The sequence below is a fragment of the Condylura cristata genome, unplaced genomic scaffold (genome assembly GCF_000260355.1).
Source record: "Condylura cristata isolate star-nosed mole 26May11 unplaced genomic scaffold, ConCri1.0 scaffold00017, whole genome shotgun sequence".
NCBI classification, from domain to species: Eukaryota; Metazoa; Chordata; class Mammalia; order Eulipotyphla; family Talpidae; genus Condylura; species Condylura cristata.
This window is the reverse complement of record NW_004567118.1, coordinates 2117272-2142241: the sequence shown is the minus strand read 5'-3', so window position 1 is coordinate 2142241 and position 24970 is coordinate 2117272. Positions and strand designations below refer to the sequence as shown.

At 57.7% G+C, this 24970-nt stretch overlaps 1 protein-coding gene across 9 annotated transcripts; it reads right to left on the bottom strand.

The window, feature by feature from the left end:
• Positions 1–690: 690 nt before the first annotated feature.
• MPP2 (membrane protein, palmitoylated 2 (MAGUK p55 subfamily member 2)) lies at positions 691–24445 on the bottom strand. 9 transcript variants are annotated; one of them, XM_012726443.1, is made up of 15 exons: positions 24277–24445; positions 23946–24106; positions 21673–21736; positions 17209–17327; positions 8642–8794; positions 8352–8501; positions 7851–8078; positions 7040–7171; positions 6825–6930; positions 6685–6753; positions 6300–6461; positions 5619–5821; positions 5142–5270; positions 3780–3928; positions 691–1597 (listed from the first exon to the last, which is right to left on the bottom strand). In XM_012726443.1, the coding sequence occupies exons 3-15, from the start codon at positions 21701–21703 to the stop codon at positions 1567–1569; spliced, it is 1662 nt and encodes a 553-aa protein (XP_012581897.1). In that variant the 5' UTR covers positions 21704–21736; positions 23946–24106; positions 24277–24445; the 3' UTR covers positions 691–1566. The 9 variants fall into 9 exon arrangements, with proteins under 9 accessions (XP_012581897.1, XP_012581898.1, XP_004684164.2 ...); XM_012726444.1 differs by having other exon boundaries at positions 24026–24106; XM_004684107.2 differs by lacking the exon at positions 23946–24106.
• Positions 24446–24970: the final 525 nt, after the last annotated feature.

The window sequence follows — 24970 nt, the reverse complement described above, 5'->3', positions numbered from 1 at the left end:
AGACAAGCAGCAGCTGGCAACTTGGTTAAATGTTAGAATCACCTGGAGAACCTCGAAAGCATGTGCCTTCCCGGGTTCCACCCCTAGCCTGGCAGAGATGGGCCAGACTCCGGCTCCCCTCCCTGAGCACCAAGTGAGACTACATTTCCCAGGCTCCCCTGAGGAAACCCAGTCGTGGCATCCCTGCAAACCCTGCTTTCTCTCACATGATGCCTGTGGAATCCACTCAGTGAAGACCGTGGTGTCAGGTGATGAAAAGAGGCTGGGTCGGGCCCTCCCTGGTGGCACAATGGGTTAAAGCGCAGCACTGTGAAACTCTCCACAGCCACTGTAGCACAAGTTCGATCCCCCCGCCAGGGAGGTGACCCACATGGCGCAGCAGACCTCTCCTGTCTTGCCCCCTGCTCCCCTCAGCAGTGTACTTTGCCGATCTGTTCTGCTCCCCGCTCTGTCTCTGTTGCATCCTCTCACTTCTCACACCTCTGGCCTGTACCCCAGTTCTTGTATGCATAACTAAATAAGCCTTAAAAAGGGGCCGGGTCCCTGGGTCACTGCTAGGGCTGCTGCCCAACCCCCATTGCGACGATGTGAGGAAGAAATGAGTAATAAAGGTGACAGGTTACTGAGGTCTTCAGCACTTAGCCTTTCCAGAACTTCAGGTTTCATTGATCTGAAGTCAGTCCGGACAATTGTATATCTCTTTAATCCCCTAGGTGATCCTGAAATGAAGCCAGGATTGAGACCCGCTGGATTAGAACAGAAGTACAGGCACAGAGCTCCTAGTTTGCTGGTAGAAAAATGCCGTTCCCAGGGGGTACCCCAGCAGACAGAGAAGGCTGTCTAATAACTAAACAACCTGGTGGGAGACAGGGAGAAAAAGTGGACCTGGAAAACATCCTATGTGCTGGGAATTGTCATTTCAGAATTGGGATATTTAATATTCATTGCTAAATTCTCATCATAGCTAATAAGTGGATCGTGTAAGCCTGCAAATCACCAATCAAGTTGCTTCCAAGTTCATCTCCGTGGGAGAGGATGCTGTAAGGAAGGGGGTCAGTGCCACAGCTGGTCATCGCAAGAAGGGAACAGTCGAAGCTCCCTCTGAGAATCCTCAGTGATACCAGGTGAGCGGCATTCCAGGTCCCCCTGGTGAACTCAGAGGCTGATCCCTTAACCCTGAAGGAGTTGTCACACAAATATGTGTAATCATGGTAACCTATGGTGACATTTCAATCATTGTGTGTGGTCACTGCTATTGAGAACTTAGAAACAGCATTAGCACTGCAAGAGCCCACGGCACATTTGGAGAGAAGGACTCTGAGGCCCAGAGAAGCAGAAGCACCTGCTGGAGGCCACACAGCAGGTTTCCAGTGGAGCTGAGTCCATCAGCCATGGAGTGGTGAGTCCCTTGGCTCCTGTGAAGGCGCAGCAACTGGACACCAGCATTTAGAAGGAGCATCTTCTGGGGGTGGATAGTGTGGAGTGACCGGACTGCAGGTCGTCACAGAGCACAAGCATGTCACACCAGCTTCCACTCCAGAGTCATCTGGACTTTGCTGCCCACGCTCACCCTCTCCCAAATTCATCCAACCAGACCCTGCCGAAGACAAACAGCCCACAAGCCTTGCTTTCACATTTAATCAAAGGAAAAGAAAGAAAACCAGGTGGAGAGAAAGCTCAGGAACGGGATGGTTGAGGGAGGGGAGCAGGGAAGGGAGCTGGGGTGGGACTGTGAGGAAATGGGGGAAAGAGACCCCCTCAAATACAAGCATCCACAGTGAGAGGAGAGGGAGCTGAGCGGCAAACCCAGCCCCCAGTCCTGGGCCTCAGGCGGGAGATGGGACATTGTTGAGAGAGGAACAGAGGGAAGAAAAGGGGCCTCCCTCACCCCACTCCACCACCACCAGAGGTCAGCATGCCAACAGCATCAAACCCCGACAGAGCCTTCCAAGCCTCTAGTTTCAACTCCCCAGTGGGGTGGGAACTAGCAAAGGCCCCTGTGGTCACCGCCTGGAGAACCCCATTCTCCTCCCATTCCCAGTGCTTTTAGGCTGAGGGTGAGGATGAGGGATGGGAGAGCTGAACCGAGGAATAAGAACAGCAACTAAAGGGGGGAAAGAGGCGTATAAAGATGGGTGCATAGTGGATAAGAGCTATGCAAATGAGATGGGAGGTTTGGCCTTTGTATCTCATTTGCATATCCCACACAAATGCAAATGAGATTCCTAATAGAATAAATATATTTCTAACTTTGTAATAAATATTCTGTTTCTTCTCCCTCCCCTTCCCCAGGAAATGGGCACACAGTGGTTCAAGGGCCAGCTTGGGCTGACACTGCAGCAAGGGCGGACGGGAGGGACGCTCAGGGGTACTGGAAAGCACATGGGTTGGGGGTAAGGGCATTGGGGCGTTCCCAGCAAGGACAGGCTTACCCCTGAAGGGTCACAGAGAAGGAGGAGGGGTGAGATGCCTGGGGAAGTCTCGGACAGTATTCTCTCTGAAAAGGGACTCTGCTATTTTACACAATTGCCCTCCCCAAGGACAGGAGGTGGGTTTAGGGTGGGGGACAACAGGAAAGCTGGAGGAAGGCATCTGGGGAGGGCCAAGGCTCTAGAATCTAGAGTAAGGGTTTGCTAGGAAGTGAGAGCTCAAAGGGAACCCCAAAGGGCCCTAAAGAGTGACCTCCAAAACAAACAATCCTTTGCTTCCCCTCTCCAAAACCAACGCCAACACGAGGCAGAAACACGGCCCAGGCGCTACTGGTCGGAAACACGACCACAGGCGACGACGCGGGTGGCGCCCCCCGGAGGCCGCTAGGGCGCAGGCGCCTTCTCCAGCCCAGGCTCCTGGACCTGCCTCACACGGTGCCTCTGCACCCTCCTTCGCACGCCGGGCAGCCCTGTGACGGGTCCCCTGGGCTTGCTCTGAGAGCGACCCAAGCGACATCGGCCACAGACAGGGAGCCCAGGCACGTCCCTGGGCTCGTGGGTCAGGCCGCGGGCTCCTCGTCGCGGGCTCAACCTCCAACCACCTGGCCTGGCCTGGCCGCGGACCGGCTGAGCCAGGCAGCCTGGCCCGAGGGAAGCGAGCTGACCTGTCAGGGCACATCCGGGAAGTCTGTGGGGAGACTTCGGCAGTGAGAAGCTGTGGAGAGGGAGGGACAAGGCAGCGTCCACTCGTGAGACCCAGCTCCGCTCCAAGGAAGCTGAGGGCTGCTCTGCCCCCCGACAGTGACCACTGGCTCAGCCTTGGCTCCTCGCTGGGCCACAGGGGCCACGTGCCACCCACCGCCACAGGGAAACAGCCTGAAGCCTGCCCCGGCAGAGCGAGGAGAGGCGGGGCGGCGGGGGGGTGGGTGGGGGTGGCCAGTCCAGAGCAGAAGGGGGGGGGGGGGGGGCCGCTGTGCCCACTCACTGCTCGGCTGCGGCAGGTTTCTCCTTCTCTGGACTGAGTTTTATGGAGGTGACTCTGACACCCTCCCGGGCACAGCTGAGCTCTCAGAGAGGGACATCTAGTGGCCAATGGGCATCGGGAGTGGGCAGCACCTGGGCACACAGGTGCCCCATGAACACCCACCCCCCTGGCAGTGCACGCCTCTGCACTGAACCAGACTTAGGGCCCGCGAGGCGCCATTATTCAGGGAGAGCCAGGGGTAGGGCCGAGGGTGGTAGCTGGGGGTCACGGAGGGGCAAAGGGAGAGATCAGGGTTCTGGGTCACAGCCTAGAAGGAGCAAGGTCCGGGCAAACAGGCTCAATACACCCAGCTGACGGGCACCCACTGGGGCTCCGTCCGCAGCTTCTCCATGGCCGCCTGGAGCTCGCGGAAGGTTCTCTCCAGGTTGCTGTTGACCAGGCTGAGGTCAAAGTAGTGCTCGTAGCCCCGCTGGATGCGACTGCTCTCCTCCACTGTCCGCCTCAGGTCTGCCTCCTGCTCCAAATAAGGGGACCTCTCGCCAGTCAGCGACTCCTGTCATCAGGGGCCTACATGCCCCCCCCAACCCCCACCCCAAGCCGGAGCAAGGCTGGTACAGACTTCCTGGCTCATGGGCCCCAAGGTTGCAGCTCTCTTGCAACCATAGACTGATGCATGAAAAGAAGGAAATTACCAAGTGCCATGCAAGGCAAGGAGCGCTTTGCAATGCTTAGCCCGCTACAGCTCTGCAAAGCAAACTCGTTACCCTTGTTTGCAACAGAGAAAAGGGAGGTCATACAGCCAACCAGTGACTGAACAGGGTCTGCCTGACTCCAAAGGCAGTGCTCCCTGCAGTCTAAGGAGGCCCTCTGACCAGAGAGGTACCTCCCACACCTGCCCTAGGCAACCACCAGTGCCTGGCAACGCTCCCCCCAGACCCAGCTGACGCTGGCCCAGCACTGGTGGAAAGGGAACGTCAAGATTGACTTAAATAAATGAAGCAAGGCAGCATCTACGGGCGTCCGGCTGTGTCTCGGAAGCTCCAATCAGCTGTGCTCAAGGCCAAGTGGACCTGCAGGGGTGGGGGTGGGGGGGAGCCCTGCCCAGTCAGCCTCTCCCAGACCTGAGCCCAACTCAGACTTGCAGCTGGAGAGCTGTAGGACCAGATATGACCAGCAGAGGGCCCCCGGGTGCAAGGTTCATCAAGCACTACATCTGGAGAAAGGGGGGCTCCAAGGTGGGGGGAGGGGGTGTCCTGGAATCATATAACACCTGTTTGAATTCTCTGATCCCAGGGTAATCTCCTCACTGATGATAACTCGTCCTTCTAGCCAGCCTTCCAGTCTCTGGTTTTCTCTCTCCCTTTAGCCTCCCCCCAGCAGTAAATGGCCCTGAGCCCACCGGGCTGTCTCTGCCCACAGGGCTGCCCACTGGAGCCCCGTAGTCAGAATTCTGTCCCTTCAGGGTAGATTGAGCAGTAGGCCTAAGTCAGTAACTCCTGCACCCTGAACTGGCTGTGTCCCTGATTCAGTGGCTTAGGGCGCCCCACTTCCTGGCGCAGAAGGCTGTTTCCACACCTATTAAAGTAGAAATCGGAAGTCCTGCCTCACTGACACCTTGGGTGGCGCCTCTCCCCTTCTCTGGCACTACCTGCTCTTCATCAGCTCCAACTACCCCCAAGACCAAAGGCGGCCACCCCACCCTCCCCCTGCCCAGCAGAGTCCCTCACCGTGAGCTGCTTGGTGGACACCCCACTCTCCAACGCAGCCCGGTTCATGGCCCGCAGAGTCTCAAAGTCGGGGGCCTCAATGAACACGACATACGGGACGAACTCAGCTGTCCTCAGCACCTTCACCGCCTGAGGACAAGAAGGGGGTCGGGAGGTACATCCCCACGGACACCCTGGGGGCAGGAGGAAGGACAGCTGGGCCACTGTCCCTGGGAATGCACGAGAAGGGACACGTCCCAGGATGAGTGACAGAGGAGCAGCGGCAGGTGGGTGGGGACGCGGTAAGTGGGGGAGGCTGAGGACCGGGTGGGCTCAGGAGGCTGAAAAAGAGATTCCAGCAGGCTGGATGGCTCGGAGAGTGAGCGCTCACAGGGGCGCCTCTGAGGCAGTGCCTGGGAACAGACGGCGTGTGATGGGGGAGGCCAGCGAGTGCCCAGAGAACAGGTGGGCAGACGGGAGGGGCGGGCCAGGCGGTACCTGGGGGTTGACATCCAGCACGCACACCTTGCCGGCCGCGACCACACCCCGAATGGAGTCGATACGTGTGCCGTACAGGTTGCCCTCATACTCTCCGTGCTCCAGGTAGCGCCCCGCGCGGATGTCGGCCTCCATCTCCGCGCGAGACACAAAGCTGTAGCCCTGGCCTTCCCGCTCCGAGTCCTTGGGCCTTCGAGATGTGTCTGGGGACGGAGGGCAGGTGAGCCCAGGGCCAGCCCCCTCAGACACAGCACGGGCCCCCACACAAGTCGTCACACCCTCACTACGGGCACAGAGACGGGAGAGCCACACTCAGGCCTTCAGACTGCCCGCTCTGTCCCTGTGGGCAGCTCAAAGACGCGCAGCAAGGCCACTCTGTCTGGGGTTAGCACAGCTTCCTGCCGCCAGGAAGCAGAAGCCTCACCACCTCGGCTGGGCCAAGAAGCCCCGTTTTCAACCAGGCGCAGGAGGCCCCTAGCTCTGCTTCCCACGGGCCTAGGCTGGAATTTTCGCAAGTGAAACTCGACAGAAGGAAAGGCAGGCAGGCCGGCTCGGCACACCAGTCCCGGGGATCCTGGGACAGGGCCCCCTGCCTTCCCCGCCCGCAGCTCCCCCCCACACACCCCCAGCCCCGCCCCAGCCCTGCTCCCCGTCCCCTCCCACAGCCCAGCTCCCACTCACAGGGCACTGTGGTGCCGTAGCGATCCGGGTCCCACATGATGAGCTTGTTCTTCAGGCTGCGCCGGCCCACACCCTGCGCCCCGATCAGCACCAGGGTTTTCCGGCGGAAGGGGGGCATGCGGGCTACCTCCTCATAAATGAGCAGCTCGTGGCGGTCAAACTCTGCACACAGGGAGAGGGTACCACTCACCAAGCTGCTCATTGGGGCGGGGAGGTGGGGGGCGCCTGGGGGCTCCGGAGGCCAAGAGCGAGCACAGGGCTGGGAGCGGAGAAGCGGGGCAGGGCCAAAGGCCACACTGGCGGCAGCAGACTCAGAACAGCACACCCAAGGGTCATGGGGGGCGCGAGGGGTCACACCATGCTGGAGGGGCACCTCGACACCCACCTGCATTCTTGGTGGTGAGATACATCATTCGCTTCTTTTTCTTTCCTGAAAGGCTGCCACAGAGGGTCCCTGGTCATAGGGAGATGGGGTCAGGCAAGGCTGCTTCAGGCCCAATGAGGGCCCGGGCTGGGGGTTCGTACCTGAGGTGGGTGTCAACTCCAGGTCGCGCTTCACGAAGGCTTTCCGCTTCTCTTCCAGCAGCTGGCTGGGGATGAGCCCGGCACTGCCGCCTTCTACATGGCAGGCCTGAAACAGATGCAGGCCAAGCGCTGCCTGAGTGAGAGGAAGCCTCCCAGGCCCTCACCCCACACACCAGCCTCACCCCTGCACGCGGCTGGGGAGAAGGCCGGCGCACCTGCCACCAGTTAGCGTCATCCTGGTTCACGATCTGGAGCAAGTCGCCGGCGCTGAAGCGCAGACCAGCCTCCTTGCACGGGATGAGGCTGTCTCGGGCAGGGTCGTAGTCAAAGTGGCATTTCACAAACACCTGAGCCAGGAAGGGGAAGGGTCAGGGAAGGCTGGGGAGTCTGGAGGGAGCGTGTCCTGGGGCCTGGCGTGTCCTGAGCACTAGAGTCCCGCTCTCCCACCTCGGGCACAGGGCTGCGGCCGGCCTCCAGGACTGCCTGCCTTGCCCACCTCCCTGGTGCCAGCCCCCCTTAGCTTCTAGAACAAAGGGACTCAGATAGAAGGATCAGGGATCTGCTCAGGCCTGAGGCCTGGTCCCCCCCACCCGGATCTCCTGGCTCCTCCACCCACCGCCCCTTCCCTGGGAGAAAAGGAGAGATACCCTATCTGCTTCCCTCTCTGACGGTCAGAGAGCCACAGGGGAGGGGGTCAGAGCAGCCAGCCATCCCCCCACAATCTACCACCAGGAGGCAGCTGTACGCTCTACACCACACACAACAGGCACGCTCGTTTGCACACTCAGCTAGCCCAGGTCTTGCGCCCTGTCCCTGTGCATGCCATGAGCAGGTGCACCAGGCTGGAGGCTGGCACCTGGCTGGTTCTGCTGGTCCTGTGCCCTGTTTTGCTTTGAGCACATGGATTGGGAGAACAGGAGCCTGTGTCCCCACTGTGGGGGACTGTCGGGCTGTAGAGGCCTAGAGCCCTGGCAGCTGGAGGCTCAGCCACCCGTGGGCCTTGTGCGGGGGTGGGGTGGGGCCCACCTGGCGGGGCAGGTGAGGCTCCTGGTAACTGGGCAGGATCTTGAGGATGACGCTGCCGCTGGCGCTGCGCAGGAGCTCCTGCAGCGCGCGGGGGTCGCTGCCCACAGGCTGCCCGTTCACCTCCTTGATGATGTCGCCCACATGCAGCAGGCCTTGCTGGGCCACCATGCCCCCGTGCAGGATGCGAGCGATCACCAGCTCCCCGCCCTCCACGCGGAATGTCACTCCCTGGGGACGGAGCGCAGCCACAGTGAGACCCCCGACTGCTTCAAGGCAAATGCGTCTAAGCACCCCCCACTTGGACCCCACCCTTCGACTCGAACCCCAGAGCCCTCCTCCGCCCAGATTCTTCACTAGCAGAAGCACTGGGGGGGTAGGGGGATGCGTGTGCAGATCGGTTTTATCCCGTCTGCGAGGTCTGCAGGCTGCTGGGCCTTCAGCCCTCTCCCGAGCAGATCTGACCCCCGCGGGTTAACCCCACCACCCTCGGGGGCCCCTCACCAGATGCTCTCCAGCTGTCTTCCGGATGCCCACCATGCGCACCGCGTCGGGAGGCACAGGCTGGTTGCTGAACGTGGGGTCCAGGCCAGGGCTGGGGGGCGGCGTCTCATAGGTCTTCGAGGCCACGGAGTCATGCGTCTCCAGGAGGGACTGGGTGGTGGTGGCAACAAGAGGAACCATAGCGCAGGGCGGAGGGGCCTTCCCCACCCGGCTCCAACTCATGTGGCCCCTCCCCCAGCCGCCTGTCCAGTCCTCCCCACTCCCCCCCCACATCAGGGCGGAACCGGAACCTGGAAGTGGGGCTCCTGGAGGATGCGGGCCAGCTCGGCGGCCGTGCTGCTCTGCTCAGCCAGCTGCGCCAGGTCCCGCAGGATCTCCTGCACCAGCTCCAGGTTGTTGTCCCGGACGGCCTCCAGCTTCGTCTCCTCCAGCCGCTCGTGGGCCTGGGGGTGGGCAGAACAGGCGAGGCCTGGGGCTTCCCCAGCTCCTTGGGGTCCCACGCAGTGCCCCGCCAGCCCCCAGACAGCTTCCCCTCTCCAAGTCCTGGCTCTAGACCCCATGTGGCATCACTCCTGGTATCAGCGCTGGCCTCACTCAGACATCACCACTCTCACATCTTGCTGCCTCCCCTCAAATGGCGACTAGGACCCTCTGTAGGGACGGGACAATGCAGAGGACAGACTTTTGCTTCCACTTCAGCCTCTGATTACATTGAAAGTATCGAGCTGTCCCCTATAAGCATTTGCGTTCAAGGTCGGCTTCTCCTGCCCACATCAGGGTTGGGCGGAATCTCGGATACTCTGCAGCCCAGGATGAGGAAGCCAGGAAGGTGGAATGACAGGTCCAGGTCACAGGGACTACAGCGCTGAATGCTGCCAGTGGGGGGCGGGGGGAGAGGGGGGGTGTCAAGAAATCGCCACAGGGCACCAGCAGAGGGCGCTGCTCTACTAACTCTGGGATCCAGGTCTAGACGCTGTTGAAAGGGAACAGGGATCCTGTACAGGTGACCAGCCCCCAGGGGGCGTTATGCCAGGTGGGTGGGGAAAAAAGTACCATCTCAGACACGTCTGGATCACTTGAAAGTTAGTTGCAGATACAAGTCACTTGACCCCAAGGTATATAAGCACACTGCTACATCCACCAAACATAATATCCAAAATAAAGTTTAACACTGACACATAATATCAGTATCAGTAATAGTAATCTAGTACTATACACTCTTGTCACTTGGCGGCGCACGGGGTTAAAGTGCAGCACTGTGAAGCTATCCGCAGCCACTGCAACAAGAATTCGATCCCTGGCCAGGGAGGTGACCCATGTGGCACAGCAGACCTCTCCTGTCCTGACCACTGCGCCCCTCCCTGCACCTCTGACCTGTACCCCAGCTCTTGTATGTATAAATAAATGAATCTTTACCCAAAAAAATTATATATGTGTATATATATATATATATATATATATATATACGCACACATATAAATACATTTTTTAAAAGTTACTTTAAGTCATTCTTTTCCTATATGATTATGCTAACAATTTTGATTCATGGATAGATTGTTATCTGCATTTAATTTTTATGTTTTGCAATCTCTTCAATTTAATCTTTTTTTTTAGTATGAACAATGTTCATATGGTTTAAATTTCAAATCCATCTATAAAGTAAACTTGAAGAATCTCACTTCCAGCCTTATCCACACACACATTCCAGAGGTAATTAATCGTCTTTATTACTTTCTGAGTTTTCAGGTTTTTTTTCACAAAAATAACTATTGCTCTTTCTTTCTTAGATATGCTTTTTGATACTTGAGGATCTGCTTGCTTGTTTGATTGGTTTGATTTATTTTGTTTTTTACTTACAACAATATGCCCTGGAAGCCACCTACACTGTTACCTGGCAATCCCTGATTTGGTAACTACTCACTTGACTCATTGTATGACAGGCATATCAACAGCCTTCCCTACCATTCCTACAGGTCCCCAGAGCCCAGCGGTAAATACCTGCGTGGTTTTGTTGGATATTGACAGAGTTCCTTCTGTGGGCTCAGGGTTGCTGTGCCCCCCTCCCACCAGCCCACACGAAGACTCTCCTGAAGCCTTGATGCTGGGTGTGTGATCAAACCTTTGAATATCTGCCAATCACAGGCATGAGAAAGAATCTGGCAGGTGGCTCAACTTGCATTGTGCTGATTATGAGCGAAGCGAGCAGCTCTTCATATGTTTAGAGCCATCTGTATGTTTTTTCTGTGAATTGTCTGTTGCCAAATTTTCTATTAGGTCTTGTTTCCTCACCCCCTCCCTTTTTTTTTTTTTTTAAGATTTATTTATTTATGCAAACAAGAACTGGTATACAGGCCAGAGGTGCTGGATGGGGGTGGAGGGAATGAGAAGAGTCACCAGAGACAGAGTGGGGAGCAGAACAGGCAGATTGATGAAATACAGAGCTGAGGGAGCAGTGGATGAGACAGGAGAGGTCTGCTGGGCCATGCGGATCACTCCCTGGCCGGGGATCGAACTCAGGCTGCAGTGGCTGCGTTCAGCTTCATGTGCTGCGCTTTAACTCACTGCACCATCAGGAGGCCCCTCCGCTTCTCCCACTTTCCAGCATTCTCTATAAGTTAGAAGATTAGCCCTTTATATGTGATATCACTTACATATATTTTTCTCAGTTTGTCTTTTGATTCTGCTATGGTTCTTTTGCCAGTGCAAAGTGACTTTTTGAATGTAGTTAAAATTAATCATAGATGCAGCTGAAGGCTGAGGCACAGTTTTTTTGTTTCAAGTCTTTTTTCACACACAGATTCATGTGGTTTGTTTTTTCACATTTTGGTCTCTGATTGCTTGGAGTTTGCTCTAAGATGTGGTGTGAGGTATAATCTACTTTGTTATCTTTCCAAATGCTTACCGGAGGCCCAGTGTCACATATTAAAAATCCATAAGAAAATGGTTGCTTCACTTCTATGAGCGTGATAATAGTGTGGATTGTTTTGAATTACTGTTTAAATAATTTTTTAAATCACTATCTTTTAGATATACAGATAAAATTATGTCTGAGATTTGCTTCAAAATAATTCCAGAGAGGAGTGGAAGCATGAGTGAAATGAGATTGTTTCTTGAAGTGGGCTGCGTGTGTGCGTGTATACATATATATTTTTTTATCTTAATGTTACAAAGTAAAAATTTATTTCACTTACTGTTTTTTACTATTACTTTGCTATGACTTATTGTTATTAAGTGAAACATTTCACTTATTATGAGATTGCTATGATTCATCTTATCCTTTTCCCACACCATGTTAGTTTATTTCAGCCCCTTTTACAGTCCATTGTGTGAACACACCATGTTTTATTCCTCTCCTCTCTCCTTGGGAAACACTGAGTATTCAGTTTTTGTCATGGTGAACAGTGTGGCTATGAGCATTCAAAGCAGTGTCCTGGGGGTGCACCTGTGAAAGCCTCCCCCAGGAGCAGGCCTGCTGGGCCTGGGCGATAGGCATGCTCCATGATGAAACAGCACCCCTGCAAAACAGCACCCCATTCAAGTGTGCCATCGACCCTGCGAGATCAGAAAGTCAAGTATGCCAGGGCAGAGCAGATGAAATGAAATCTCTCTTAAATTCATTTTTAAAGAAATGAATGAATGATGTTCATCAACATACACCAGGGACAAAGTTTCTGACCCTCCGAGCTCCCCCACAGCTATGGGATCACTATCTGTGCACCTGTTCTTAGAAAACATTCTCAGGGGTCTCCCCAGTGGCTCAAGGGGTTACGTCTCAGCACCATGAAGTTACCAGAAGCCTCTGTAGCACAAGTTCAATGCCCGGCCAGAGAGCTGACCCACATGGCGCGGCAGACCTCTCCTGACCCGCCCGCTGCTCCCCTCAGCAGTGTACTTCATCAACCTGCCTGTTCTGCTCCCCACTCTGTCTCTTGTGAATCCTCTCATTGCCTGTACCCCAGTTCTTAATGCATAAATAATCTTTAAAAAAATAGTAAAACATTCTCAGGACTTCACAATCTGGGAGGCACGGGGTTCCACAAGCAGGAGAGTGAGTTGTTCTGAATTTCCGTGGTAACCACAATTTTCACGCTCTAAAGCTTTCCCCTCCCCAGCAGAGCAGGGCTGGTTATAGTCACAACACTTGGCCAGATTCACGGTCACGACTGGTTAGTGCTAGAGCCGCATGCCACCCAGACCTTCCAGCTCCCATTCAGGGCCACGAGGAGACAGCAGAAACAACACAGACACTTCCTGGAAAACCTTTGCATTTGCCTGCCCACCAGCCTCTGGTCCTGGCAGAAGACAGGGAATTAAGTAGTCCAGAAGCCAAATGGGAGTAGTGTGCAGGAAGGCAAGAGCACTCCGTGAGCTGGGCTGGACCACGTGGTTTGCTTTGATTGACGCCACATTAGCAAACGCGATGCACGGAGAGGCCTGGAGAGGGCCCAAGGTCAGAGGCTCTCCTCCCTCGCTGAGACCACACCCAGAAGAAACCTTGGCTGCCTTCCTGGAGGAGGCAAGACCTCGGCGTCCTAGATGGTAGCATCTCCCCAGCAGAGACCCAGACATGGGAGAAAGGCCATCCTCCACCCACCCCAACTGAGCAAAGGCCAGGCCAGCAAAACAGCCCAACCAACTCACGAAATCATGAGGTGCTCAGGTCGCTGGATGGTGGGGTGCTTAGTTGTGCAGCAAAAAGCTGACGGTACCTTCACCCCTACCACCGCAGCCTCTGACCCTGGCCAATCTCATTCCCAGCAGGCCCTGAGGTCCCCTCATTCTTTGAGGGCCCTGTCTTGCTTTGCCAGCTTTCTCATGCCATCCAGACCACAAGAGAGGAGTCTCCCCTGTCAACTCCATTCCGCTGGCCAAGACCACATCAAAGCAACTTTATCATTTAAAAGCCTGTCTGCATCCATGACCGTCCCCAGCCCCACTGAGACTCTGAAAGACAGGCAAGTCTTATCCTTTCTTCTCCAGAAGGAGGGGCCTTCACGCAGAGAGGCTGGGGGATATACTGAGGTCGCACGGCCTCCTGGCGAGTCTTCTGACTCCAGACTGTTTTCTGTGCACCTCAGACGGACTCGTTCACAGGCCTCCAGGTTGGCGGATGTCCCCCCGGGTAAGTGTGCCTGAAAGGCAGAGTGTCACCTGGCATGGATTCCTCACGGGGCCTGGCCTGTTGTCACGACACCTGCTGCTGGACTCACGTCTGCCCTCCCAGATGCCACACGGCTGCCACATGCCAGTGACAGGCAGCCCCTGGATTTATGGGCAGCTGCCAGATTTGACTTCCCTCCAGAGCCTTTAATCCTCTGAGTTTGTTCCTCCCTGCTCCTCCCTGATCTCGGATCTCCCCAGCCCAGTTCCTCCCACACTGTCAGCCAATTCGACTCTGTAAGGATAAGGGAAGGAGTTGTAGGGACCTCATTAGTTCCGCCCTGACTCTGTTCGAGGGGCCTCGAGGGGCAGGAAGAAGGGTGGAAAGGAGGTAAGGAGGGAGGGGCTTGTGCAGCTGCAGCTCAGGGCCAAATACTCTGTCCACTAGGTTAGACATTATATACATGGTCACTGAAATGTGAGGGGCGCGCTCCTGCCCACCTGCGGCAATGCAAGTACCCCTCTTTTTCTTTCTCTTCTTCTTAATAAACCTGTCCTTTTAAAATGCAAAAAAATAAAATAAAGTTGGTGAGTAGGAGTATGAAGTAGGCTCCACTGTCCACAGCAAGTCACATGGGGAAGCCTGGACTCGACAACGGAGAGAGGCAGTTCCGTCCCCGAGTCTCGGGGTCCTGGGAGTCACAGCCGCAGGGGCTGGGGCGCTGCTGAGCTCAGACAGGCCTTGCGGACACTCACTTCCTGGCTGAGGTGGAGAGAGGTTCCTGGTGCTGAACAGCCTCTCACACCAGTCAAAGTAATGCTGACACCGTTTTCTGCGGTGCTGTGTTCGTCTGCAAGTGCACTAGGAATTCTTGGGAAGCCATTCTGACAGCTCGTCCCCAAGAACATTTCTGGGGAAGGGAGTTAACCCACCGTGTGATGTGGCTGGTGCATTGGTAACTGTCAGCCGGGCTGGGGGCGGGGCCCTGGGTCCTGGGCATGCGAGGCTCAGTGGGAAGACAGAATCGGGCCCCATCAAAAGGAGCGACAATCTGCCAGCCGCTGCCCACATGGTGCCTGGTACTTGGTGAGCTTGCAGGACACACTTGTTGACTGAGAAGACGGATGATGAGTGACCGAGCGACTGACAGAGCCAGCCGGCCGGCCCTCCCTCGCGAGTTGCCAAGAGGACTGGCCCTGGCCCCAGAGGGGATTGTGCTTTGGGAGGGGGTGGGCCAGAGAACCCCAAGCCTGAGGTTCTGCGTTCCCAAGAGCCCCTCCTTATTTTACCGCCTCTCCCCGAAGCAATAGTTAACGAGCCCGGGCGATGTGGTCTCATAAACCCAACCCAGCTTTGGAAGGTCACAGATGTTGAGGTTCGAAAGGCACAGATTCAGCAACTCCACTGCCAAGCGCCCACTCTGGAGAGACTCCGGTGTGCAAGCAGATGGCGGGGGTGGGATGGGGGTGGGGGTTGCTCACAGCAGCTCGGTCCTTAACGGTAAGTCAGCAACACTGCCTGCCTCTGCGGGGGGACCCAGAAACAAAGACACGGGGCTCTCCTTACACAGCCCCGACAGCTCCTCTAAGAGTCTACCCCTCTCTACAGCTAGATGTGTGTCAATAACTACACTACTTATGTGTTTTATAAAACTAAAAAACCCATAATGGTGGGGGGGGATATGACTTACATCCGAACACACACAGAGGCAAAAGCACTCAGGGGTACAGCAGCTGCAACCCCAGTCAGTGGTGAAGTGCGGGGAGGGAGAGCGGGGGAGAGACATCCACTCCACTGTATTTTCTAATTCTTAAAAACAGAGCGCCACGCTGAAGCAAACTCGGCCAGCACCAACACCTGGGGGCGGGTTGGCACGCGTCTTGCTATTTCTCACACTCTTGTACTCTTCTACCCAGCAAACATTCAGTGAGCGCCACCTGCAAGCCAGGCACTGTGCACGGCTCCAGGGACACCGGAGCCCGGTGCAGCTCACGTTCCTCAGTTTACTTTTAGTGCACAGATGTACCCCCGCCACTGAGTGGAAAGCAAACTGCCTTTCTCCAGTCGCCTCCAAACCTGCTTTGCTGTTACTTCCACAGAACATCCTGTTTCTGGAAGGCCTTTTGCGTCCCATCCTTAACAACCAGTTTCCTCCAGCCAATCAATGACAAGGTGACCACGCGTGGCCCAGGAGGCGGCTCTGTCCCCCGTGAGGCCTGGGTCCCAGCGTGCCAGGGCTGTCCTGTGGGGAAGCCCCCACCCCCACCACCTGGCTGCACCACCGGCTCGCCCCCACCGTCGCTGTCATTGTCACCCCCACCACATCGGTCACTCCCCCACCACTTGCAGAAGAATCTGGGGCTGCCCAGACTCGGCCCACCCCAAGCCTGCTGTCACCCTGAGTCCGATCCAGCCCAGCCCCCACAGCCACACCCTCAGCTGTCCCTGCCACCTTCTTCTCCCCCAGCATACACCCTCTCTCTGGACCACTGACACCTCCCAGAGACACCCTCCAGCACAGTCTCATGGGTGATGCTCGGAGGCGCTCACCTACCCTCTGACACTGTCGCATGTCTCAGCCTCCCTCGGCTTTGCCCAGCGAAGTCCGGACCAAAGTCAACTCTATATTTCTGTGCCTAAAGACTAAGCTACCCCTCCCCAGGCCTTGGGCACCTGCCATGGGACTGGGGGGGGGGGCAGGGATCCTACTCTCTCTTCCCCTTCAGCCATACTGGAGTCTTCACTGTAAATGCCCCTCCCACACCTGCAACCCCACCAGGATTCTCCCGGCTTCTCCCCTCCCCTTCTCTGGCACTGGGCTTCCTTTTCCCTCCAGCCCCTCCTGGATCCCTGTGGAATCTGGGTCTTCGATGCCCCCAGCCCACCTTCCACCCCAAACACCATGGGCTACCAATTTACTCCCCAAATATTTTTTCCTTCCTTCCAGGGCTGCAGAAGCTGCTCAGGGTCAGCCCCAACTCTGCTCCCCCCAGCCTGGAGCCCCAGCCAGGCCCCCAAATGATGACCAGAGGGGCGGTCCTAGAACACTCCACTTAGAGCCAGGGCGCTCACAGAAATATGCCATCCTCCCTTCTCCCTGCCCCCCACAGCCCCCAGTGCCCAGATAACCTGCCCACAGCTCACGCCCAGTCTCACACCTGGAATTCCAGCCTCACACTCACAGTCCTCCACACACTTCTGGCTCCTTCTCACCTCTGTGCACAGAACACCCTCCCCCTTCTCCCTGTTCCTCAAGGCTCAGCTCTAGAGCCCCTCCCCCTTAAGCCCTCCCTGACCACCCAAGGCCTGGCTCCTTTGGTCCCTGACACTCCGAGTAGCCAGGAGCACCCACCTCTATCACTGCCGTTGCCAAACTGCTTTATAACTTTCTCACTTAGTGAGCGTTACCCGCCCCCTCCCCACCCCCCACCCCCCACTGATGGCTGAGATGTCTGCACCAGATGCCAAAAGCAGAGGGACAGGCAGGAGATTTCAAAGAGCAGCCCTGTTCACCCCACCTATGGGACCCTCACAAATGGGCGGTCACCAAATACCCAGCCTCAAGGCACAGACACACTCTCACCTGCCAGGTGTGGGATGGACCGACCTGCAATCACTGGGATTCATCACTTGGGCCAGGTGTTCATGCAAGCTCCCTCTACCAGCCTCCTGGGCCAGGTACCCCACCCACTCTCAGGGTCCCCACCAACCTTCCCAGACACAGTACTCTGTGCCCACCTCCCTGGAGCACTGTACCTTGGCCAGGGATCTTACTATGGGACTTTCCATAATGCCGCGAAGGAAGATCAGGTCTAGTTCCGCAGCCCCCGTGGCATTGGGGAGGGACCCCAAGTTGTCCAGGACTTGCTGCATGGCTGCGGGGAGGAGCAGATCGTGAGACATACAGGTACCAGCTGAGCACAGGAAACTAAAACACACCATGGCAATCCCCCTCGCACCCCCCAGGTGCCATGCAAAACAGCCCTCCCCAGCTGTACCCCTCCCTGCCCAACATGGGCACTCCACGCCCTGAATGCCTGGGCCCTATGGCAGGATACAGTTTTCTTGGTCTGTTCTTTCCTCCCTAGGTAATGCCAGTTGAGCAGGTAGAGAAAAGGAAGTAAATGTCAGGGTCCAAGTTCTGGCCTGAATCAGAGCGTCAAGGGCTCCCCTCTCAATCTCTGCCAGGCTAAAGCCCTAGGACTCAACCATGGGATCTGTGGCTCAAGGAGGAGACAGCACTTAGAGTGTGTCCCTAACTGCGGACCTAGAATCAAGCCGACAGCCATGCCAGAGGCCAGGAACCACGCAGCATCCTGTACAAGCTGCACCTGTAATTCAGTGTGATTTGCACAAGCTGATGTCCTTCACTGGCCTCAGTCTTCCCCTCCATGAGGTGGGCAGGCTGGGCTAGACAGCAGCTACAGACCCTTCAGCTCTGGCCATAATCTGTAGTGACAGAGAAATTAGTCTGGATTGTCAAAGTTGAGGCCTGGAACACTGGCAGAAGCTGGGGAAATGCGCCCTGGGATGGCGGTGGGCACCCAAGGTCAGAGGTGAGACTGAGTCATGCCAGGGAGCAGCAAACCCTCAGTCTGGGGTAGGACAGAAGAAAGACACAGGCGCTCCAAGCACAGGCCGCTGCAGTGACTGCCAAGCTCCTTCACCCACAGCAGAGGTGGGGGCTCCTGGAGCAGCAGGTTCTGGGGGAAGGAAGGGAGAAGCCGAGTGTGCCCAGCTGGGGGCAGAGATGGGCAGGGGCTATCATTACTCTGCCACCCTGCCACCCACACTTACATCTGCATAACAGCACCCAAGTCATGGAGGAGGGGGGTGGGTACAATCCCTGGCACCTCTCACCACCCTTGTCAGCGCCCTGCCTGCGCTAGACGGAATGGGGTGGGGGAGGGGCCCTGTAACTGGAGCAGGCAGGCACTGTTAGGGGCGCCAGGACTCCTCGCTTCTCTTGCCCGCCACACTTTGCGCAGAAACAACTTCAGAGCGGCCCTCAAGACCCCTTCTGCCCACCTCTGGGTTTGGCACTGATCAGAGACCTGCAAGGTATATTAGTGGGCTCAGAAAGCCGGCAGGGCAGGGACCCCCTTCTTTCAGAATACCCTGGGTCAGTTCCCCAACCTCCCAGCGGCCACCAGGAGGACAGGAGAGCTGGGGCCCACTGTGTGGGCCAGCGGCAGCCCCTCAGAACCCCAGGAGTCGACTCCTAGGGGACCCTTTCCAGGTGTCCCAAACCTGGAAACCTGCAGGACCCGCTTTCCCCCAGCCTCCCCCCTCCCCGCCTCGCCTTTCTCCTACCTTCCCTCCGGAGCTCAGCTTCCTCAGAGGACCCCAGGGATATACCCTCCAAGGAGACCCCGCTGCCTGGGCTGCCCGCCATGGCTGTACCCCGCCCTCAGCCAGGGGCTCCAAGTAGCCTCCAAGCCGCCGTCGGCCGCCTTCCCAGGTAGAGGGGTAGCGAGGAGGGTGGGACCGGGGAGCGCCCGCTGCAGGGCCAGCCAATAGCAAGGCTCTGCTGCTCTGGCCACCTCGCTGATTGGCTCAGTCTGCAGGCTGCTGGAGGTGGGGGAGGCGCTGGGAAAGATGGGGTCTCGCTCTCTGGGCCTGACAATCCTCCACGTTTTTTTTAGTACCCATGGGGGTGGCAGGAGGAAGCTGAGAGGGTTGGGGGGCAGAGGGAGTGAGTTAAGCTTGCTGCCCCTTCAGGACCGTGAGGATGCCCAGATACCAGCCTCTCGGTACCAGATGGAGGGGGGTGGAGCTGGAAGGACCTGGCCCCATCTTGTTCCTCCCTCCCTGCAGGAAGGCCCTTCCCTAAATCACCCGAGAACTTCAAAGGAAACCCCCAAGAACGCTCAGGCTACAGCTCCACGGTGTATGGGGGCAAAAACCTCAAGCCCCCCAAGCCATCTCCTACTGGCCAGCCTTGGAAGGAGGGGAATGGGGCTCTGGGGATCGGGCACCGCCTGTGGGCAGGAAGGGTGCTTCCAACCCACAAGTCCCTTAGCTCTCCTCCTTGAGCAAGGAGGGGAGCCCCTGGGCAAGCAAATCTTGGAATGGAGGAACGTAAAGGGGGGCTTATTCCTGACTCAGGACAAGGCAGAATGGCCAGAATAGGCAGACCCCCCAGCCGGGTGCCTCCATTCTGATACCCTTAACCCAAGAGGCCACCGCCAGGGGCAGCTGCTGCCACCAGACAGTTGTCCCTGAGGGGCAGCACCAAGTTGCCTCACACCCCTGTTTGCCAAGGCAGCAGGTGGGGATTACACAGGGGACCTCAAGTAGGGGTGAGGGCGAGATTTAAAGGGACAGCTCTACCCAGAAGCAACCTTGAACCCTCCGCCATTCAAAGGAGGGGGTCAGGGAAGGGGAAGAGAGGCCAGTCAGACTGAAGACACCAGGGTTAAGTTCTCTGAGCACTGAGACAGACCACCACCTGCCCAGCTCGGGGGAGGGTGGGGGGGGCCCTTCCCTCCCTCCACCGGGACAGTGAGCACACTGGGGGGTGAGGCTGGAGTGAAGGTGGGGAGAAGGGCGGCTGTAGCTTCAATCTCTACCCAGCCAGGCAGTGCTCTCCCCGGGAAGGGAGAGGTTAGTGGGTGACTGGTCTCAGGGCACAGCTGTCTCCATCAGAGCAAGGAGAAGTGGGAGGCCCACCAATGAGAAGGTCAGGAGCCACTTCTGGAGTTTGGGGCCAGGAACCAATCTAGCCCTCGGGCAGACAGAGAACTGCCTGAGGGGAAGTCTGTCTCCCACCCCTGCTTCAGCTCTTTAGGGAGAGGAAACAGAGGCTCTGAGCAGGGACCAGCTCCCCTCCCCCTCCTCTGTCCTTGCTGCTACAGGAAGGCTGAGGAGCCCATGACATATCATCAGAGAAAGCAGGTCCCAGGCCCACACCCCCGGTTCTCTCGCTGCCCTGGCCCCCACCCCACTCTGTCCCCAGCAAGTCACCTTCCAAAGTAAAGTCGATTGCTGGGCCCTCCCCTCCCCTGCACCCCTTCCACGGGCTATTAGTGGGTTTACTAGGCAGCCCCGATTGAGAATCCTTTAATCACAGGCTCAGGGATGGGTTTAATTAACCCCTAAGCAGCTTTCAGTGGGGCCCAGACAGGCTAGAGCAGGAGAGGAGCCCAGGGGGCCCAGGAGGCTGGACAGAAGATGGAGGCAGCGAAGTCTCCAAGCTGCAGGCACTGGCGACATTGTGCAGCCTCCACACTGCCTGGAGAAGCCGCCTTCCCGGGAGACCAGGCGTCACAGCTTGACTCTGGTCAGTTCCCAGCAGCCTCACTCCACTGGGTCAGTTTCTCGGAAAGGAGGGACAGGGGAGTTTAACCTACTGAGGAGACCTGGACGTCTTGCAGAGGTAGCAGGAGGCCCAGAGTGAGACACCAGCCTGGGCCAGGAGGCACGCGAGCAGGGCGTGATTCAGACAAACGAGACAAGCCAGAGCAGTGTCATAGGGCCCTTAGAGACCCTCTAGACAGGGACTGTCGTGTGGTGGCCCCGAGTGCACTTCAGGAAGTCCATGGAGCCCTTGACTGGAATGCAGGTGCTGTCCATAAAAGCATCTGTCTATGATGAGCCTGGCATGCGATACTCAAAGGGATCCAGGAGCAAGAAAAGTTAAGAACACTGATCTTTCCCATCCCACACTGATGCAGAAACTTAGGCCCTAAAAGACGCCAGGTCAGCAGCTCCCGCAACACAGCGAGGCCACCCCCTGCACCCCGGCCTTCTCCAGGAACAGCTTCCAGTGCCCCAGCATCACACCCCTCCCCTGTCCCTAGCACGTGCTGGTCTCCATCTGCCCCTCTGGTGTGCACCTGTGTGACTTCTCTGTGCCAGAGCTGTGCTGCTAAAGTACCACCAGCCACTGGCTCCTAGGAGTCAGGTCTCTATCCAGCCTGCCCCAGGCCGTGGCCCTCCTGCAGTGATGTGGCTCATCCAGCCTGTCCCTGCACACAGGGGAGCTGTGCCCTGTCTCCTCTGGGCACCAGCATGCTCTACACAGGGTCCCTCACTCAGAGCAGGTGGCCCTAGAGACTGGAGGAGAGGCTGAGGGAGTAGCTAGCTGGAGCAGCAGTGGGGGGCCACCTGTTCTTTCAGGGAGCTTCGGGAGTACCTGACCGCTGCTCCCCACCACCTTTTGCCTGCCTGGCACCTCTGAACCACAGATATCAACTGACATTTTCACCCCCTTCTTACCAGACTCAGAGTTGGTGGCCGCGACCGGCATGGTGAGGTCAGCAAAGGCTCTGAAATGCCTCTCCTGAAAAAGGGAGAGGGGAGAGAGGGGAGGGTGAGCACCACCAAGGCAATGAAAAGGGGAAGCAACAGGACACCCCCCACACACCCCCTCCCTGCCCCCAGGCAGCGCTGAAGAGGGAGAGAGAGGGCTTGCCCAGAAGTGGATGGTCCCACTGTTCTGGAGCAGACATTACCCACCCATCTCTCCAGGGGGGCTAGACAGGTGATCAGAGAGGTTAATTGATTTGCCCAAGGTCACAATGCTCAAAGAATTATAATGAGAACCCAAGTGTAACACTTCCTAAAATTGTTTCTGCTTACCATGCCTTTTTTTGGGTAGGGGGTGAGTAAGAGCCACAATTTGAGTCAACAGCAGGATGAGTGGGTGTTCCCAGACAGGAAACTCCCTGAGGTCCAGAACCACATCAGCTCTCTCACCTTGATCTGAGGACTGGCACAGAGCAGGCTGTCTACAGGCATTCCTGTCCCTGGTTTCCTCTGCCCCCTCACCCCTTCCTATCCCAGAGCAGGCACACAGAGACCAGGGGGCTCTGGGCAGAATTATGCCTGGCAGAACCAGCCCCAGTCCCTATCCCAGGGTCTCCCCAAGCTGGAGTTGCCCCCCCCAGCCCGCCCCCATCCTCCAGGTCCTCAGCCCAGGTGGTGCTGGGGAGAGGTCCAGGGGCATCTACCTTCCTCCCTTGCCTTCCTGGGCCTGTGCTGCCACAGAAAACCCTAATTCCCAGTTGTCATGACAACAGGAGGCAGTGGCTCACAGCAGGGGTGGGGGAGTGGAGGGAAGCAGCTGGCAGTGCCCACTTTAGGACTGAATGCCTTCTGGGCCCTGGGGGTGGGGAGCCACAACTTCACCTGCCCCACCAAAACAGGATTCTCCCCAGAGGGACCACTACCTGATTGGATTGAACCAGGCCCACTCCCACCCCCTCCCTGTCCTAAGCTGGTCACCTGAGCTCAGATTGCAGAAATTGCAAAGGTGAAGGAAAGTCTCCCTTTCCTCCTGGGTCTGCCCCTGAGGGCAGGGTAGGAAGGAGCTTTCAGAGAAGGGAAAGGCAGCTGTGGTGCCAGCACCCAGGCTGGAAGAAATGCCCAAGGTCCACGCGAGCTGGTGCCCCCTGCTGTCCCGATTCCTGGAGAGCTGCAAGGAGGGATCCCTTCCTCCCTCTCTCTCCGCCCCCATCCCTGGTCCTGAAGGCTAGGAACCTGGAACCTTCCCTGGCTGGCACTGCTCTCCGACAGGTACTGACAGGTAGAGGGGACTGCAAACATCCTCCTTCCCCAACAAGTGCAGATGGGAAGAAGCCAGTGGATCCCGTCCCCAGAAGGCCGGGGGAGTCAGTTCCCACGGCTTCAGCTAGCTCTGCCCCACCCCCACCCAAGCCTCAGAGAGGGCGGGGTCTGGCTCTTGCCACTGGAGGACAGCAGTGCCAGGCTAGCCAGCCTGGCTCCAGGCCAGGGTCCCAGGCCCAGAGGTCTGGAAACCCGCACCTCGGCTTCCAAAATCGCTGGGCCCAGGTGCCCTCTTACCCCTATCTCCAGGCGATCCCCGTCAACCAGAATGTGGGTGGGTGATGCGGGCCAGCCTTGAAAGGGGGAGATTTCCTCCACCTCCCACCCACTGCTCCATCAGTACAAAGAGATGCAGAGGAGAAGGGTCTAGCAAAGGCGCTTTGAAGACCGACAGGTCGCGGGGAGGGGCCGACCGAAGGCCAGAAGATGGGGGTCTAGAGGCCGGCGGATCCCGCGCACACAGACAATCGATCGCCCAGGCCTCCCGGGCTCATCCCTAACATGCTGGGCGCTAGGACCTGGGGGAGGGGGCGTGTGGCGAGCCATCAAAGAAGGCTCTTTGCGCGCGCGCCCGCGGGAGACCAGGGGGATGAGGTCACTGAATGACTGCCCCCCCCCTCCACAGCATCCCCAACACCGCCCTCGCTCCCCCTCCCCCATTTAGTTGACCTAACTTTCGGACCCTGACTCCCCGCTTCTAACACCGACCCCCTCCAGGTCTTCAGACCCCAGCCCCGGCCGGGGACCCCGACGCTCCACCCCTACAGCCCAGGAGGCGGAAGAAGCTGAGCACCCCCTTCCCAGGACCCCCTCCTAGGGAAAACTATGGCATCAGCCTGGCAGGGGGGCGTAGTGCCACGGGGACCCACACAGCCTCAGTCTCGCGCCCCCACCCCCGGAAGCTCCAGCAGAGCGGCTCTTACGTAATGCGCGGCTCCCAAGTCCCCAGAATCCGCACAGCCCCCGGGGCGGCCGCGAGGCACCTGGCCCCCCCAGAGCTCACCACCTCTGTGCCTGACGTCACTTTGGAGCGCTCGCCGCGGGGCCGGGGCCAACGGAAAGGGCTGCGGGGTCTGTTCTCTCCCTGGGAGCCACCGAGAAAGAGGGGGTGCGGAGAGTGAGGGGACGGCCTAAGGGGCCCGGGAAGATCAGACCCAGAGAATCGGGTCCCAAGTGCCGTGCCAGGACGAAAACGGGACTGGAGTTCCAGGATGGGTGCAGATCCTGGGGCCGGGGCGGTGGGGGGCCACCTACCTGCGCTCCGGGGAGCCCCTAGCTCCGGGCGGCACCGGCGCAGCCGGGCGCTCCGCGTTTATTGCCTGTCAATCGCTGTCCCGGCTCTTAAAGCGGCAAGGCCTCCTCTGCGCGAGGGGCGGAGACCCAGAGGGGAGAGGAGGGATGGAGGCTCGCGACGCCACGGGGCATCCCGGGGGAAACAGTGTTTCCGAGCAGCTGAGGGGCGGGAGCGTGGCGACCTGGGAGACAGGCTCAGCCCACGACCTCCTGCCCAGACCCCACTCGGGGAAGCTCGGACTAGGGCCTGGACACAAGTGTCCCTCCCTAGTACCTACCAGCTCCCTTAAAAGGGCGATGGGGAAAAGCGGCTTCCGCCCCCTCCACTCAGTTTAGCGGAGCGCGCTCTCCACTTCCAGGCGCGCACCCCCTTTCCTCGTTAAGCTGCTTACCGCTTGAGAAAGAAAACAGGAGCTTGGTGAGCTCTCTAAGTAACAATAGACTCACCCTCATGGAGCTTCTGGTCAGGGTAAATGTTTAAGGACTGCAATGGTACATCTCTAGATCGCAGGCAAGTTAGAAAACTGGGGTGGCCGGCAGGAAGGGAGGAAGGGAACGTCTTTGCGAAGGAGTTGAAGACCTGTTTATGCCAGAATTGGGGAACTGATCCATACCCCTGACTACGGGAAACAGAAAGAAGAAACTCGCTCTTCTT